Source organism: Bombina bombina, chromosome 6 (genome assembly GCF_027579735.1).
Source record: "Bombina bombina isolate aBomBom1 chromosome 6, aBomBom1.pri, whole genome shotgun sequence".
In the NCBI taxonomy this organism is placed as follows: Eukaryota; Metazoa; Chordata; class Amphibia; order Anura; family Bombinatoridae; genus Bombina; species Bombina bombina.
The window spans coordinates 1,123,954,087-1,123,970,640 of NC_069504.1; the positions used below are offsets into that span (position 1 = coordinate 1,123,954,087).

The following is a 16,554-nucleotide window of genomic DNA, read 5'->3' on the forward strand; positions in this document are numbered from 1 at the left end:
CATTTGCAGGTATTTGCTTTTTGGGCTCTGTAGGTAACGCAGGACATGCACATATTCTACACAAAAGAGCTGTCCACCATTCATAGATTTAACAAATATGCATATGTTAGTATGAACAACACACAGGAAATGTAACACAAAATGGCATATTTTGTCCTGTACCTAGGGCAGTAAATTATAAGTGGTAATTCGGTGACATAATACTTTAACACACCTACGCTCTCCTATTATTTTATTTACTACAAACCAATGATCCCTTGACGTCTCTTGGGGGCACATATCCCCTCCATTTGTCCCTGGTGCATAGCTTGGGAGTATAAATAAGATAAGAGCTAAAAGTCTAGGGATTATTATTATCAGTTATTTGTAGATCCCCAACAGATTCCGCAGTGCGGAGAAGAAGCACATTTCCCAGTGCCTAGGGCAGCACAAGTTTAGCACAGCTGCTAAACAAATCTAATTGAGCCATTTTTTATACAAAAGTTAACTAACACATTTTTTATTATAGTTTAAGCATTTTCTATTTGACATAGATAATATATAGGATCCAGTGCCACACCTGTAATAATTAATGACTTCTAGGTCAGCTTTGGTCCCTTCTTTAGCTTCCTGCGCCAGGTGCCTTATAGCTTTGCCATGTGGTTCCTTATTGCTGTCAATCCAGTACAGCCAGACCTCCTCCTCGTCTATATCATCAGTCAGAACGGAGCACTCTAAGAGGTTATCCATCTGCGTGCTGACCAGCCTGTGAGGATAAAAACATCAGCACCAGGTACTATTGTGCTCAGCAGAGGAGACCTCTATCCCATTACCGGCACTTACTTAGTCTGAATGAGAATGTCCGCATTACCCGGGCTGAGCATGAATTTACAGATGAGCTCCTGGGTAACCGGGATCGCTGTGGTGTTTGACACGCACAAATCTGACAAATAATCCAGGAACCTTAGACACAAGAAGAGGGACCATGAGATGATGCATTTGTCACACTCGCTACTTTATCACATAAAATCTGCAGATTGTGACAGTAAAATGTTTTTTTATTATTTCAATCTATCAGTCACAAGGCAAATACACGTGCAACAATACACGTGCAACAATACACGTACAACAATACACGTACAACAATACACGTGCAACAGTTATTCTACTGTACTGTAAATAAACTCTCAGATTATTATATGAATTGCACAGAAGCGTATACAACACAAATACACGTGCAACAATACACGTGCAACAATACACGTACAACAATACACGTGCAACAGTTATTCTACTGTACTGTAAATAAACTCTCAGTAATATATTAGTCTAATGAGCCTATTATTATTATTATTATTATTATTATTATTATATGAATTGCACAGAAGCGTATACAACACAAATACACGTGCAACAATACACGTACAACAATACACGTACAACAATACACGTGCAACAGTTATTCTACTGTACTGTAAATAAACTCTCAGTAATATATTAGTCTAATGAGCCTATTATTATTATTATTATTATTATTATTATTATATGAATTGCACAGAAGCGTATACAACACAAATACACGTGCAACAATACACGTACAACAATACACGTGCAACAGTTATTCTACTGTACTGTAAATAAACTCTCAGATTATTATATGAATTGCACAGAAGCGTATACAACACAAATACACGTGCAACAATACACACAACAGTTATTGTGCTTGTTGTATAAAGTATTCTAGACTCACTGTGCTGTAAATAAAAAACAAAGAATAGGGAGCGCCACATAGATAAATTCACTGGAAAGACTTAGCTGTGCAAAATAAAAAATGTAGCAAAATGTACAGTAATAAGTTCAACAAATAATAGTTTGTATATAAAAAGCCTTTATCAAGGGATACTGAGTCATTTTAGGATAGTGGAATCCTCTGTGTGATGTGCAGCTCCTCCTTATCACACTGGTGTGATCTCCATGGCTGACAAAGCAATCCCAAATAATCTGCAAGACAGAGCAAATGGAGTGCAGCATAAAGAACACTAGCGTGGTAGTGGTTGATCTGAGCCGGCTTTACAGAGCAGCGCCACTTGAGAGACACGGTCTCCGTTTTTTACTTTTAAGTGAATCACAAGTTTTAACACTTGGGGATAGTACCCTCACTCTTCCGTGCCCCTATTATTGGAACTATTGGGAACCTGCTTGTGAGCACTTCCAGCCAAAGACAGGTGTGGACTTTTGGAGGGGTTAAATGGAGGTTTGCTTTTGCCCCACGGTTCCAAGAGAATCATCTATATGTTTACTGACACATAGCTCATACGTTTGAGGTTACCTTTGTGAGTGTAATACTTTATTTGTTTTATTAAAAGTTGCTGAACTTTACATCTACACTTAGATCACCGGTGGGTTTTTTTTGCTGCACTCCATTTGTTCTGTCTTGCAGATTATTTGGGATTACTGTAAATAAAAGATCAATAACATATCAGTTTAATGAGCCTTTTATTATTATTCTATGATTTGCGCAGAAGCGTATACAAGGCTGCTGAGCAGATCTAGGGCGGCATATCCCCAGCTCAGGGCTTGTGCGCTGCGACTCAATTTAATTGTGTTTAACCTCTTAGATAAAATTATCGTTACAGTGCAATAATAATATGTGTAGCAAGAATCAGTGTACAGTAACCATACCCCAGTGTGCATGCGCTAGACAGACCCCAGTGTACATGCGCTAGACAGACTCCAGTGTGCAGGGTCTAGACAGACCCCAGTGTGCAGGCGCCAGACAGACCCCAGTGTGCAGGCGCTAGACAGACCCCAGTGTGAATGCGCCAGACAGACCCCAGTGTGCAGGCGCTAGACAGACCCCAGTGTGCAGGCGCTAGACAGACCCCAGTGTACATGCGCCAGACAGACCCCAGTGTACATGCGCCAGACAGACCCCAGTGTACATGCGCTAGACAGACTAGAGTGTGCAGGCTCTAGACAGACCCCAGTGTACACGCGCTAGACAGACCCCAGTGTACATGCGCTAGACAGACCCCAGTGTACAGGCGCTAGAAAGACCCCAGTGTGCAGGCACTAGACAGACCCCAGTGTGCAGGCGCTAGACAGACCCCAGTATGCAGGCGCTAGACAGACCCCAGTGTACACGCGCTAGACAGACCCCAGTGTACAGGCGCTAGGCAGACCCCAGTGTACAGGCGCTAGACAGGCCCCAGTGTGCAGGCGCTAGAAAGACCCCAGTGTACAGGTGCTAGGCAGACCCCAGTGTGCAGGCGCTAGACAGACCCCAGTGTACACGCGCTAGACAGACCCCAGTGTACAGGCGCTAGACAGACCCCAGTGTGCAGGCGCTAGACAGACCCCAGTGTGCAGGCGCTAGACAGACCCCAGTGTACAGGCGCTAGACAGACCCTAGTGTGCAGGTGGTAACTAGAACCCAATATACAAACAGTAGTCAGTTCCAAGAAAGTTGCAATAACCACCAAGAAAACAGTATAGTAGAGAGAGAACAGACAGTAATTTTGATATGTAGTGGATATTCATAATGTTAACGTTGTTGTTTAATTCAGAGACGAGATAGACAGACAGACAGATAGATGATAGACAGATAGATGATAGACAGACAGAAAGATGATAGACAGACAGAAAGATGATAGACAGACAGAAAGATGATAGACAGACAGATAGATGATAGACAGACAGATAAATGATACATAGACAGATATCCCATATGCAGTAAATGGCTTTAGGATATTTATTTAGTCTCTGTTATTAGTGTTACACATTTGCAGACATTTACTAGATAACTTACAAGCTGATGAGTCATTACACATACATCGCAGACCTATAAAGGGTGTAAAATAGAGGGCTATTGGCGACTGACCTCGGCTCTCTGTTCCTTCTCAGCAAACTAACAAATGTTTCTATTTCTTTAGCCGTGATGTGTTTCTCCAGCAGCTTTCGGTTATTGTGTAACAAAGCCGTGATTGTGTCTTCTGCCAAGATATCGTATCCAATCTGCGACTGCATCACGTAGAAATGCTTAGCGATGTATTCCTGGAACACAGAATAATCAGGAGATATTAGCCGTGTGCCCTGGTGCTGTGATATTAAGACAATATCAGTAATTTCAAGAAACAGAGGGGTGGCTCAGGGGTCATGCCATTGCCCAGACCGGATGACCCTTATTTATATCTCACATGAAACTACTGTATGTGACCTCAGGGTGCTTGCAAGCACTGCAATGAAAAAAGTTATTATGCTAAGGAATGAAACAAAACAGAGATGGCAAGCATGTGACGGACTCACACAGAGAATTCAGCTCCCTAATCAAACTCCCAGAATTCAAAGCATGACTGGCACATACAAATATATCTTATACCAGCAGTGGTAAAGTTATTTACACACATTACTAAAGTCTGTATTATCTCCAGAAGAAAAGGAGGTGCAAGCCCAAATTCATCTGCTCAGAAAGTGATAAAAGAGCACAGCTTCAGCATATTCAAAGCTTTTGAAACAAACACAAAGTGTATAATTGGTCTGCAGGAAAGAAGCTCACTGGCTGAGAAGAAAAACGTCAACATAACAATTGGTGGATAGTGGCACACCTACAAATTATTTCTCAGTACAAAAATATACGTTTTTGTTTAAATAAAACAAAATGATATGTATATTGAACATTGTGTTTTGAATCATGATTTAAATTTAGCTAAATAAAATAAAAATGCTTAAAAAATATAATCACACACACATATATATATATATATATAAATAAAAGGGAAAGGAAACCCAAATTATTTATTTAGTGATTCTGATAGAAAATACAATTTTAAACAACTTTCCAATTTACTTCTATTATCTAATTGGCTTTATTATTTAGGTATCCTTTGTTGAAAGCCATAGCTAAGTAGGCTCAACACTAGACTGCTAATTCCCGATTGGTGGATGCACATAAAAAATGTGCAGGCACCAATCAGCAAATAGAAATCAGGTGCTGAACCTACTTAGCTATGCTTTTCAACAAAGGATACCAAGAGAATGAAGCAAATTTGATAATAGGAGTAAATTGGAAAGTTGTTTAAAATTGCTCTCATGATTCTGACAGAACATGCAAGCAAATTAGGTTTCCTCCCCCTTAAAGTTACGACATAGCTGTATATAAAAGGTGATGTGGCTGAACATATTCCTGCTGACAGTATTTTCTACATATGAACCAAGCAAACACTATTTACATGTCGCATTGCAATATTAGTTTTTCCTATAAATGACATTGAATGTGCTAATTCTATACAAACTCTGTATCGAACGTGAGAGAGGCGCTGATTAACCTGGTTTTTCCTGTAGTCTTGCTGCGAATGTCTCAGGACCCTGTAGCAAAGACGAAGAATATATTTGTACGGAGCGTATCTCTGATCCCCGAGGTCTTCCAGCCGAAGCATTGAACCTTCTCCCGCCTTGTCTTTGAAAGGAGCCTTAAGAATTCCGAAGATCTGCGGAGATCATACAAGTTACTAAAGTCACACAGCACTGATCGGAAGATTAACAAGGATTTCTTTATTCAACTGCAAGTTCCTAACTGAAACACGTACCAGGTACTGCAAGGATTCTTTAGATGTCTAATAAGTTGGTTATTTAAAAGGAATAAGAAACACTTTGGGACTATACTATAGAATAAAGGGACATTCTCTCTCATAATTCAGATACAGCAGACTTTTCAGTTTACTGATATCAAATCATTTGCTGACCAAGCAGCAATGCGCTACTGGGAACTAGCTGAACACATCTGGCAAGCCAATGACAAGAGACAAATGTATGTAGCCAGTTAGCAGCTAGCTCCCAGTAGTGCAGTGGTGATGCTGAACATATGTATATATGCCTTTCCACAAAGTATTTCAAGAGAACAAAGCAAATTAGATAATAGAGGTAAATTGGAAAGTTGTTTAAAATATCATGCTTTATCAGAATTATGAAAGTTTCATTTTGACTTTACTGTGCCTTTAATCATACATAGTAAAAAATAATAATGTCTTAATTTTCTTGCATTTTCAGTTGTGGGGGGTTTTCAATTTTGGGAACTGGTAATGCACATGGTAAACTTCACAAACCTAAACCTGCTACATATCTGTCCCTAATTAGCTTCAGCAGAAGTGATAAGTTATTGCAAAACAAGGTAAGGTTTGTTAACAACATGACAGTGCCTGGCTTCATCTATTACACGAACAAATCGTCCAGATTGGCTCCTATAAATAATGAAAGTGGTGGGAGAGTTTGGCCCTTGAAAAACAACTATAGTTAATGTATTAAGAAAAAGTTCAGACTTAAAGGGACAGTAAAGTCAAAATTAAACTAATGATTCAGATAGGGCATGCAATTTTAAACAACTTTCCAATTTACTTTTATCATCAAATTTGCTTTGTTCTATTGGTATTCTTTGTTAAAAGCTAAACCTAGGTAGGCTAATATGCTAATTTCTAAGCCCTTGAAGGCTGAATCTTATTTTAGTGCATTTTGACAGTTGTTCATAGCTAGACAGCGCTAGTTCCTGTGTGCCATATGGATAACATTGTGCTCACTCCCATGGAGTTATTTATGAGTCAGAACTGATTGGCTAAATTACAAGTCTGTCAAAAGAACTGAGATAAGGGGGCAGTCTGCAGAAGCTTAGATACAAGGTAATCACAGAGGTAAACAGTATATTAATATAACTGTGTTGGTTATACAAAATGTGTAATAAAGGGATTATCTATCTTTTTAAATAATTACAATTCTGGAGTAGACTGTCCCTTTAAGTGATAAGTTATTTTGTGACGAGACTACAGAGAAGTCACTACAATATGTTTATGCCCCTTTAGAGCTGAAAACACCAGCTAATGCACCCGTTTATTTTCCCTACCTACAGCCATGTGCCAAGAAACCCCTGCTCACTCCAGCGCTAATCCAACCGGCTTGTACGAAACACACACAGAATCCACAGATACTGTTCTTGTATGATACTAGGCTCTACTGGCTCCTACACACATTGTGTTTGTGTCAGATAACTAGCTTTATGAAATAGAACTTTATGCCTCATTAATTAGATTATTTTTTTTTTTTTTTTAAATAAAAATACACAAAGGCTACACTAAATTTCTAGGGAGAATAATCAACTTTAAAACCCAGCTCATCAGTGATCTTTTTTTGTTTTGATCAATTTCTCTATGCCAAAAAATGCATCTAAGGAGCTTACAATTGAGTCATAGAGGCTCTAAAAACACTGTAATTATACGATTTTTTTTAAAGTCTTACAAAGAAATAACATACTAGGTCAGTTTATAAATGATTGCAATGCATTAACACCTTTCTTGATGAAGTTCTTTTCAGCGGATTAAAGCTATTACATTCCAAAGCCTTATTTGGTGGAGACAGTCTGGACTTACTGCAATAGACAAGACCAGCTAATGTCATTACGTTAGCAAAATCACCACTGTTTTACAGGATCTCTGCTGAAGCCAGTTAGGTCTATGCAGAAATAGGCTTTCCCTAGATATGCGCAAGGCAAAGAATAAAAAATTATAAAAAATAAAAAAAACTTGAAAATTAAGGACTAGCTTACAAGAGGAGCGCTAATATATTGGCTGGTTATTGCTACCACAAGCTCGCTGTTTAATTTTCCAAAAGTGCCCCAATTGGCCCCAAATTAAAGTCTAGTGTGGGTCTTGTAAATTTTTAAATATTAGCATTTTTTTTTAATTAAAAAGCTGCACAAAGAAGTTTTTAGGGGTTAAAGTGAGTGGGTGTGGGGTGTTAGAGAAAAAACGGCACTGAAAACTGCATTTACATTGCAGTCTATAGGGACTGTGAGCTCCCTGTAAATATATATGTACTGTGTATGCTTATAATACATATATATTTATGTGTTAATATGGGTATATACACACACTAACACATAAATATATATGTACTGTGTATGCTTATAATACATATATATTTATGTGTTAATATGAGTATATACACACACTAACACATAAATATATATGTACTGTGTCTGCTTATAATACATATATATTTATGTGTTAATATGGGTATATACACACACTAACACATAAATATATATGTACTGTGTATGCTTATAATACATATATATTTATGTGTTAATATGAGTATATACACACACTAACACATAAATATATATGTACTGTGTATGCTTATAATACATATATATTTATGTGTTAATATGAGTATATACACACACTAACACATAAATATATATGTACTGTGTATGCTTATAATACATATATATTTATGTGTTAATATGAGTATATACACACACTAACACATAAATATATATGTACTGTGTCTGCTTATAATACATATATATTTATGTGTTAATATGGGTATATACACACACTAACACATAAATATATATGTACTGTGTATGCTTATAATACATATATATTTATGTGTTAATATGAGTATATACACACACTAACACATAAATATATATGTACTGTATCTGCTTATAATACATATATATTTATGTGTTAATATGAGTATATACACACACTAACACATAAATATATATGTACTGTGTATGCTTATAATACATATATATTTATGTGTTAATATGAGTATATACACACACTAACACATAAATATATATGTACTGTGTATGCTTATAATACATATATATTTATGTGTTAATATGAGTATATACACACACTAACACATAAATATATATGTACTGTGTCTGCTTATAATACATATATATTTATGTGTTAATATGGGTATATACACACACTAACACATAAATATATATGTACTGTGTATGCTTATAATACATATATATTTATGTGTTAATATGGGTATATACACACACTAACACATAAATATATATGTACTGTGTATGCTTATAATACATATATATTTATGTGTTAATATGGGTATATACACACACTAACACATAAATATATATGTACTGTGTATGCTTATAATACATATATATTTATGTGTTAATATGAGTATACACACACACTAACACATAAATATATATGTACTGTGTCTGCTTATAATACATATATATTTATGTGTTAATATGAGTATATACACACACTAACACATAAATATATATGTACTGTGTCTGCTTATAATACATATATATTTATGTGTTAATATGGGTATATACACACACTAACACATAAATATATATGTACTGTGTCTGCTTATAATACATATATGTTTATGTGTTAATATGGGTATATACACACACTAACACATAAATATATATGTACTGTGTCTGCTTATAATACATATATATTTATGTGTTAATATGGGTATATACACACACTAACACATAAATATATATGTACTGTGTCTGCTTATAATACATATATATTTATGTGTTAATATGGGTATATACACACACTAACACATAAATATATATGTACTGTGTCTGCTTATAATACATATATATTTATGTGTTAATATGGGTATATACACACACTAACACATAAATATATATGTACTGTGTATGCTTATAATACATATATATTTATGTGTTAATATGAGTATATACACACACTAACACATAAATATATATGTACTGTGTCTGCTTATAATACATATATATTTATGTGTTAATATGGGTATATACACACACTAACACATAAATATATATGTACTGTGTATGCTTATAATACATATATATTTATGTGTTAATATGGGTATATACACACACTAACACATAAATATATATGTACTGTGTCTGCTTATAATACATATATATTTATGTGTTAATATGGGTATATACACACACTAACACATAAATATATATGTACTGTGTATGCTTATAATACATATATATTTATGTGTTAATATGAGTATATACACACACTAACACATAAATATATATGTACTGTGTCTGCTTATAATACATATATATTTATGTGTTAATATGAGTATATACACACACTAACACATAAATATATATGTACTGTGTCTGCTTATAATACATATATATTTATGTGTTAATATGAGTATATACACACACTAACACATAAATATATATGTACTGTGTCTGCTTATAATACATATATATTTATGTGTTAATATGGGTATATACACACACTAACACATAAATATATATGTACTGTGTATGCTTATAATACATATATATTTATGTGTTAATATGGGTATATACACACACTAACACATAAATATATATGTACTGTGTATGCTTATAATACATATATATTTATGTGTTAATATGGGTATATATACACACTAACACATAAATATATATGTACTGTGTATGCTTATAATACATATATATTTATGTGTTAATATGAGTATATACACACACTAACACATAAATATATATGTACTGTGTCTGCTTATAATACATATATATGTATGTGTTAATATGGGTATATACACACACTAACACATAAATATATATGTACTGTGTCTGCTTATAATACATATATATTTATGTGTTAATATGAGTATATACACACACTAACACATAAATATATATGTACTGTGTCTGCTTATAATACATATATATGTATGTGTTAATATGAGTATATACACACACTAACACATAAATATATATGTACTGTGTATGCTTATAATACATATATATTTATGTGTTAATATGGGTATATACACACACTAACACATAAATATATATGTACTGTGTCTGCTTATAATACATATATATTTATGTGTTAATATGAGTATATACACACACTAACACATAAATATATATGTACTGTGTATGCTTATAATACATATATATTTATGTGTTAATATGGGTATATACACACACTAACACATAAATATATATGTACTGTGTATGCTTATAATACATATATATTTATGTGTTAATATGAGTATATACACACACTAACACATAAATATATATGTACTGTGTCTGCTTATAATACATATATATGTATGTGTTAATATGAGTATATACACACACTAACACATAAATATATATGTACTGTGTATGCTTATAATACATATATATTTATGTGTTAATATGGGTATATACACACACTAACACATAAATATATATGTACTGTGTCTGCTTATAATACATATATATTTATGTGTTAATATGAGTATATACACACACTAACACATAAATATATATGTACTGTATCTGCTTATAATACATATATATTTATGTGTTAATATGGGTATATACACACACTAACACGTAAATATATATGTACTGTGTATGCTTATAATACATATATATTTATGTGTTAATATGGGTATATACACACACTAACACATAAATATATATGTACTGTGTATGCTTATAATACATATATATTTATGTGTTAATATGAGTATATACACACACTAACACGTAAATATATATGTACTGTGTATGCTTATAATACATATATATTTATGTGTTAATATGGGTATATACACACACTAACACATAAATATATATGTACTGTGTCTGCTTATAATACATATATATTTATGTGTTAATATGAGTATATACACACACTAACACATAAATATATATGTACTGTATCTGCTTATAATACATATATATTTATGTGTTAATATGAGTATATACACACACTAACACATAAATATATATGTACTGTGTATGCTTATAATACATATATATTTATGTGTTAATATGAGTATATACACACACTAACACATAAATATATATGTACTGTATCTGCTTATAATACATATATATTTATGTGTTAATATGAGTATATACACACACTAACACATAAATATATATGTACTGTGTATGCTTATAATACATATATATTTATGTGTTAATATGAGTATATACACACACTAACACATAAATATATATGTAATGTGTATGCTTATAATACATATATATTTATGTGTTAATATGAGTATATACACACACTAACACATAAATATATATGTACTGTGTCTGCTTATAATACATATATATTTATGTGTTAATATGAGTATATACACACACTAACACATAAATATATATGTACTGTGTCTGCTTATAATACATATATATTTATGTGTTAATATGAGTATATACACACACTAACACATAAATATATATGTACTGTGTCTGCTTATAATACATATATATTTATGTGTTAATATGAGTACATACACACACTAACACATAAATATATATGTACTGTGTCTGCTTATAATACATATATATTTATGTGTTAATATGAGTACATACACACACTAACACATAAATATATATGTACTGTGTCTGCTTATAATACATATATATGTATGTGTTAATATGAGTATATACACACACTAACACATAAATATATATGTACTGTATATGCTTATAATACATATATATTTATGTGTTAATATGAGTATATACACACACTAACACATAAATATATATGTACTGTGTATGCTTATAATACATAAATATTTATGTGTTAATATGAGTATATACACACACTAACACATAAATATATATGTACTGTGTATCTGCTTATAATACATATATATTTATGTGTTAATATGAGTATATACACACACTAACACATAAATATATATGTACTGTGTCTGCTTATAATACATATATATGTATGTGTTAATATGAGTATATACACACACTAACACATAAATATATATGTACTGTGTCTGCTTATAATACATATATATTTATGTGTTAATATGGGTATATACACACACTAACACATAAATATATATGTACTGTATCTGCTTATAATACATATATATTTATGTGTTAATATGAGTATATACACACACTAACACATAAATATATATGTACTGTGTCTGCTTATAATACATATATATTTATGTGTTAATATGGGTATATACACACACTAACACATAAATATATATGTACTGTGTATGCTTATAATACATATATATTTATGTGTTAATATGAGTATATACACACACTAACACATAAATATATATGTACTGTGTATGCTTATAATACATATATATTTATGTGTTAATATGAGTACATACACACACTAACACATAAATATATATGTACTGTGTCTGCTTATAATACATATATATGTATGTGTTAATATGGGTACATACACACACTAACACATAAATATATATGTACTGTGTATGCTTATAATACATATATATTTATGTGTTAATATGAGTATATACACACACTAACACATAAATATATATGTACTGTGTATGCTTATAATACATATATATTTATGTGTTAATATGGGTATATACACACACTAACACATAAATATATATGTACTGTGTATGCTTATAATACATATATATTTATGTGTTAATATGGGTATATACACACACTAACACATAAATATATATGTACTGTGTCTGCTTATAATACATATATATTTATGTGTTAATATGAGTATATACACACACTAACACATAAATATGTATGTACTGTGTCTGCTTATAATACATATATATTTATGTGTTAATATGAGTATATACACACTAACACATAAATATATATGTACTGTGTCTGCTTATAATACATATATATTTATGTGTTAATATGAGTATATACACACACTAACACATAAATATATATGTACTGTGTCTGCTTATAATACATATATATTTATGTGTTAATATGAGTATATACACACACTAACACATAAATATATATGTACTGTGTATGCTTATAATACATATATATTTATGTGTTAATATGGGTATATACACACACTAACACATAAATATGTATGTACTGTGTATGCTTATAATACATATATATTTATGTGTTAATATGAGTATATACACACACTAACACATAAATATGTATGTACTGTGTCTGCTTATAATACATATATATTTATGTGTTAATATGAGTATATACACACACTAACACATACATATATATGTACTGTGTCTGCTTATAATACATATATATTTATGTGTTAATATGGGTATATACACACACTAACACATAAATATATATGTACTGTGTCTGCTTATAATACATATATATTTATGTGTTAATATGGGTATATACACACACTAACACATAAATATATATGTACTGTGTATGCTTATAATACATATATATTTATGTGTTAATATGAGTATATACACACACTAACACATAAATATGTATGTACTGTGTCTGCTTATAATACATATATATTTATGTGTTAATATGGGTATATACACACACTAACACATAAATATATATGTACTGTGTCTGCTTATAATACATATATATTTATGTGTTAATATGGGTATATACACACACTAACACATAAATATATATGTACTGTGTCTGCTTATAATACATATATATTTATGTGTTAATATGAGTATATACACACACTAACACATAAATATGTATGTACTGTGTCTGCTTATAATACATATAAATTTATGTGTTAATATGGGTATATACACACACTAACACATAAATATATATGTACTGTGTCTGCTTATAATACATATATATTTATGTGTTAATATGGGTATATACACACACTAACACATAAATATGTATGTACTGTGTATGCTTATAATACATATATATTTATGTGTTAATATGAGTATATACACACACTAACACATAAATATATATGTACTGTGTCTGCTTATAATACATATATATTTATGTGTTAATATGAGTATATACACACACTAACACATAAATATATATGTACTGTGTCTGCTTATAATACATATATATGTATGTGTTAATATGGGTATATACACACACTAACACATAAATATATATGTACTGTGTCTGCTTATAATACATATATATTTATGTGTTAATATGAGTATATACACACACTAACACATAAATATATATGTACTGTGTCTGCTTATAATACATATATATTTATGTGTTAATATGAGTATATACACACACTAACACAGAAATATATATGTACTGTGTCTGCTTATAATACATATATATTTATGTGTTAATATGAGTATATACACACACTAACACATAAATATATATGTACTGTGTATGCTTATAATACATCTATATTTATGTGTTAATATGGGTATATACACACACTAACACATAAATATATATGTACTGTGTATGCTTATAATACATATATATTTATGTGTTAATATGAGTATATACACACACTAACACATAAATATATATGTACTGTGTATGCTTATAATACATATATATTTATGTGTTAATATGGGTATATACACACACTAACACATAAATATATATGTACTGTGTATCTGCTTATAATACATATATATTTATGTGTTAATATGGGTATATACACACACTAACACATAAATATATATGTACTGTGTATGCTTATAATACATATATATTTATGTGTTAATATGGGTATATACACACACTAACACATAAATATATATGTACTGTGTCTGCTTATAATACATATATATTTATGTGTTAATATGGGTATATACACACACTAACACATAAATATATATGTACTGTGTCTGCTTATAATACATATATATTTATGTGTTAATATGGGTATGTACACACACTAACACATAAATATATATGTACTGTGTCTGCTTATAATACATATATATTTATGTGTTAATATGGGTATATACACACACTAACACATAAATATTTATGTACTGTGTCTGCTTATAATACATATATATTTATGTGTTAATATGGGAACATACACACACTAACACATAAATATATATGTACTGTGTCTGCTTATAATACATATATATTTATGTGTTAATATGAGTATATACACACACTAACACATAAATATATATGTACTGTGTCTGCTTATAATACATATATATTTATGTGTTAATATGAGTATATACACACACTAACACATAAATATATATGTACTGTGTCTGCTTATAATACATATATATTTATGTGTTAATATGAGTATATACACACACTAACACATAAATATATATGTACTGTGTCTGCTTATAATACATATATATTTATGTGTTAATATGAGTATATACACACACTAACACATAAATATATATGTACTGTGTCTGCTTATAATACATATATATTTATGTGTTAATATGGGTATATACACACACTAACACATAAATATATATGTACTGTGTATGCTTATAATACATATATATTTATGTGTTAATATGAGTATATACACACACTAACACATAAATATATATGTACTGTGTATGCTTATAATACATATATATTTATGTGTTAATATGGGTATATACACACACTAACACATAAATATATATTAAAAAAGAAAGATAGGGGAAACCTTTTAACCAGCACCAACTCATGAATCAAAAATTGACCAAGAAAATATATATTTAAATCCTGTATATTTAAATTTGCTGCCCATCGCTAAGCAACGTACCCCCTTCGCTGCACAAGGTTCTCAGTCGTGTCTCACGGTATGAGAACGAGGCTCAAATTGGAGCTCATGGAAGCGCAATGCTTCCTTGCCTAACGAACACGCCTAACTTGAAATTTTGCACTCCACTCGTAATCTAGCTCTAAATGTGTAAATTATTTTTGTTTATTTTATACCCGTCTTTGAAGACGTTCTTTTATGTGAGAATACTATATAGTTCTGATCAAACGGTATCTGGCTCACTTTTAAACAA

At 31.0% G+C, this 16,554-nt stretch overlaps 1 protein-coding gene across 1 annotated transcript in view; it reads right to left on the reverse strand.

Moving 5' to 3' along the window:
* LOC128664916 (inositol 1,4,5-trisphosphate receptor type 2) overlaps positions 1-16,554 on the reverse strand; it is a 693,905-nt gene that overhangs the window by 40,349 nt on the left and 637,002 nt on the right. Inside the window, exons 15-18 of the mRNA XM_053719708.1 lie at positions 5,304-5,465; positions 3,860-4,032; positions 823-942; positions 560-745 (exon numbers count right to left, since the gene is read on the reverse strand). Coding sequence (XP_053575683.1) covers positions 560-745; positions 823-942; positions 3,860-4,032; positions 5,304-5,465 — 641 coding nt within the window. The remainder of the gene's footprint in view (positions 1-559; positions 746-822; positions 943-3,859; positions 4,033-5,303; positions 5,466-16,554) is intronic.